The sequence below is a fragment of the Cyprinodon variegatus genome, unplaced genomic scaffold (genome assembly GCF_000732505.1).
Source record: "Cyprinodon variegatus isolate N-32 unplaced genomic scaffold, C_variegatus-1.0 Scaffold406, whole genome shotgun sequence".
Lineage (NCBI taxonomy): Eukaryota > Metazoa > Chordata > Actinopteri > Cyprinodontiformes > Cyprinodontidae > Cyprinodon > Cyprinodon variegatus.
The window spans coordinates 640,842-645,118 of record NW_015150859.1 but is presented as its reverse complement, the minus strand read 5'-3'; the positions used below and the strand labels follow the sequence as shown (position 1 = coordinate 645,118).

General features: G+C 37.2%; 1 protein-coding gene across 1 annotated transcript in view; it reads right to left on the bottom strand.

Moving 5' to 3' along the window:
* Positions 1-4,277, bottom strand: part of LOC107093066 (glycerophosphodiester phosphodiesterase domain-containing protein 5-like) — a 47,916-nt gene that overhangs the window by 23,894 nt on the left and 19,745 nt on the right. Inside the window, exons 4-6 of the mRNA XM_015387886.1 lie at positions 2,866-2,925; positions 606-704; positions 426-519 (exon numbers count right to left, since the gene is read on the bottom strand). Of these exons, the coding sequence (XP_015243372.1) occupies positions 426-519; positions 606-704; positions 2,866-2,925 (253 nt within the window). The remainder of the gene's footprint in view (positions 1-425; positions 520-605; positions 705-2,865; positions 2,926-4,277) is intronic.

The following is a 4,277-nucleotide window of genomic DNA, read 5'->3' as shown; positions in this document are numbered from 1 at the left end:
CTCCTCTGCTCTAGTCACCCCGCTGGCACCCCTAAACTAATGACTACAATTACTTCATCTGTTTATATGCACCATGCATTTGGCTACATCTAATATAATGTGGACTCATCCATCAGCATTTTACTGTGACTTCCTGCTTCTTTTTTTGGCTAAATGACAGACATAAAATGAAGAGAAAAAGGTGGAGGAAACTAACCTAAAAAGATTTTACTAAAATTAAATCTTTAAGAGCGACTTTTATTCCTACGATTCTACGACGGACCCAGAAAACGTTCTGTAAATCAATGTGTGGAGATGGAAGCCATAAGTTGGCAGAGATGTCCATTAAACACTAAAGGAAATACAGTTTTTTTACTTATAATCTTTTTATACAATAAATAAAATGTCACTTGCATTTAATATGTGCAACAAACCACATGACTCACCTCTGCCGTTCATGCGAAAAATATGCAAAGCTATGGGCCAGGCCAACGATGTCATCAGCAGAACGCTTCCAAGGTGCAAATAAGGCGCCGTCACCTGATCAGGTTAAAAAACATCAACCATCAGTGGAAATCAGACGGGAAGCAGGACACGGCTGCTGGAGGAGAAGAGGAGGTGGTCACCTGGAAGGAGAGCAGCAGCGTTGTCCATTCTTCTCCCCACAGGTCAGACAAGACGGCAGTGGCTACGATGGAGAAGATCAGGCAGATCAGGATCCCAACCTGATCACAAACAGGTGGGGAGATGTTATAGATTTACACGTGATGGTGAAACCACAACTTGTTAACCGCAGCCTCCTATCTCACAAAGCTGAAGACTTGAGAGCACAGGTCGGAGGCATTTACAATCCGATAATTATCTCATACATTTAAATCAAAGAACAAAAGTATTATCCTATATAGACCTTAGAGCAGGGGTCTACCAACGTTTTCCAGGCCAAGGACCCCAAACTGATGGCGAGATGGAGCGGGGACCCCCTAATTATATATAGCATGAAATAGTGTTCTATCAAACTGCTCCTATAGTCAGTCTTTTACAGATGGAGTAATGTAATGAAAGTAATCTCTCCCTGGGATTATTAAAGTATTTCAGATTCCTGGTTGATGGGACAGGTGTTGTGAATGAAACGGTGCCCAGCTTGAAAGAGCTCCTGTGTGTCGCTGAATGTGAGCATTGATGACTGAAAGACATCTTCTGCCCCCATTTATCTGTTTACTACAGTCTGTTGGATTCATGTTAATGTGGATTTAAAGACATTTCAATTAGTGGGAAAAATTGCAGAGGGGAATATAAAAAAAAAAGTCTAACCAACCAAAGTTTTCCCCCATGCAGTACCTCCGTTGACCCCCTAGGGGTCGCAGACCCCTGTTGAAGACCTCCGCCTTAGAGCAAAGAAAAATGCCTATCTTTATTAATGAAACACTGCAATTTTACAGAAAGTATACATTCTTCTTAGTAGTCTGTAGATTAATGACAAAATAAACAGAACAGGGCTGCTCAGTGGCACAGTGGGTAGAACTGCTGCCTTGCAGCAAGAGGGTTCCAGGTTCAATTCCGGTCTTTCTGCATTGAGTTTGTATGTTCTCCCTGAGCATGCATGGGTTCTCTCCGGGTACTCCGGCTTCCTCCCACAGTCCAAAAACATGACTGTTAGGTTAACTGGCTTCTCTAAATTCTCCTTAGGTGAATGATTGCTTGTTGCTCTGTGATGGACTGGTGACCTGCCCAGGAAGGACCCTGCCTGCACCCCAGGCACCAAAACCCCTCGTGACCCAACTTGGGATTAAAAGTGTCCAAAAAAAAAATGGATGGATAAACAGAACTATGGAGGACCAATCCTGCCATAATTAAAAATAAATACAGAAATAAATAAATGCTCCAAAAATAAATAAGCATGCAATAATTGCCCTTCAAAAACACAATTAATAAATAAATGTCGGTAGAAATAGAATTATACAGTGAGATACATATATATATATATATTTAATTAGATTCTTTCTTTTTTCGCCTTTTATTAGACAGATGCAGTAAAATGCTAACCAACCAATGGGCAGAAGTTGAGCCCTTAAGACACATCCTTCCTCATTTGCATAATGAGGCAGAAATGCATACAGAAATGTAAAAACGACAGTCAGAAATAAGTAGCATGGAAGAAATAAATAGGGTAAAAGAATACAAAGAAAGAATATTACAGACAAAAATATCAATTGTATGTAAATAAATACTTAAAAAAATAAGTAAAAAATTAATAAAGTTGAAGATAATAATGGACAACAAATAAATAAGGTAATTATTAAAAAGATGAAAAAATAAAGAAGCTAATTAAAAGAGATATATACATTTATGTCTCACTGTATGATTTAATTTCTACCAACATTTATTTTATTTATTGTATTTTTGAGGGGCAATTATTGCATTTTAATTTATTTTTGGAGCATTTATTTATTTCTGAATTTATTTTTAGTTATGGCAGGATTGGTCCTCCATACAGAACAAGCATGTTTATATTAGAAAACCTCATGTTTTTAACATTTTTGTCCAAAGTTATTCAGAGCAACTGCTGAGGGCCTAAAGAGCCATACGGGCTCAGGAGACACAAGGTACAGACCCCTGGTTTAAAAAAAACATTATTTCTAAAGATGGCAGAAGCTTTCAAGATTATTATTTAAAAACAAAAACACAGTCATAATAAAATGATGGACTTCAGTGTTTTGGAAATGGCCTGTAATCCTTCCTGGACTGATGGACAGCTGGATCTGCCGCTATGATTGTCGCTGACGTCTTCCCTTCTTTTAGTTCCTCTATGCTCCACATCAAACTGGTAAAAGCTAAGCTTCTTACTTTTTGCAAAGCAACATCTGGCTGCTGTTAAAATGCATTTACCTTGTGGCTCCAGTGTAAATGAAGCTTCTGGCCTTCGGAGAGTAAACAAACAGCAAGGAGCTGCAGAGAGGAAAAAAAAACAGCTTGTTAAACTTAAAAGCTATGATTTATTCAAACATGATCTGGATAAAACGATCTTCCTGCTCAGACCAGTTAGAGACCAGTAGCTGCCAGAGTAGCTTTCCTCCAAAACAGATTCTTAAAGGGTAGCATCATGTTCCCAGACTTCAGCAAATCGCTTCAGCCTCCAAGGAGCCTCGTAATTCCCGGGAGGTTAAGAATCCACAGATGTAGGAAACAGGGGGAGAAGCTCTGCGGTGAGTTTCTAAATGTCTAAAGTCTGTTTTTGCTGCTGTGGAGCTGTTAGTGGAGTCAGTGTCTGGTATCAATCATCCTGATCCAGTCTGAGCTTTAGTAGGGTGATGACTTTTTGACTTTTTTTTTCTCCAAAATGATTTCCTGTAGCATGAATTAATGAACTTTTGCCTATAATGACTCAAATGATGTTTATTCCATTGAAAAGGGTCACGCAAAAACCACTTTGAAAAAAATCACAGTTACTCTCAATGGGACTAAATTGGTTAAACCTGTGGAAGAATTAGTGGGAAAAAAGTATTCAACTATTCACCCTAGTTAAATAAACGGAGATCGATGGATTTAATTCAGTCTGCACTTTATTTTCTTATCTTTGCAAAGAGAGAACAGTTTATCATAGAGCTTTTACGGCACAGTAATCAGCCCTGTTCTGATTTGACAGAGTTTGTCTCCCTTATTTATGTTGATGGAAAAACTGTGAAGGTTGTGTCTGAGTCAAAACAAATTACACTCACTTTACCAAACCTTGAGAAACAATTTGGCTTGTCGTGGGAAGAAGTATGTTTTGTCTAAAACCATCCCTCACGCAGACATTTTCTCAGCTTTGCAGCTGAAACAAACTGAGTAAAAACCTTTTTCACTAGTATATAAGACAAGAAATATTAAATTTTCAGAACACAACTAAAAATACCTGAAACACTTTTAATTTGTTCTTGTGGGCAGCTGTGATAGGATTATTTAAAATCATAATGAGTATAAAATTAGAACAATTTTATTTGGTGGTTGGTGCCTCTAACGTTGCTCAACTGCAGAGAGCGCAAAAACGCCGCAGCACGTCTTTTATCTATGGAGGATAAAAAGTGCCAAAATTAAATAAATAAATACAGCATTAAATAAATAATTAAATGTGTCAATAATTAATTAAATGTGGAATTAAATAAATAAATGTGACATTCATTCATTAAAACCACGTCACTAATATAAAGTTCCACAATTAAATAAATAAATACAGCGATTAAATAAATAATTAAATGCGTCAATAATTAATTAAATGTGGAATTAAATAAATAAATGTGACATTCATTCATTAAAACCAC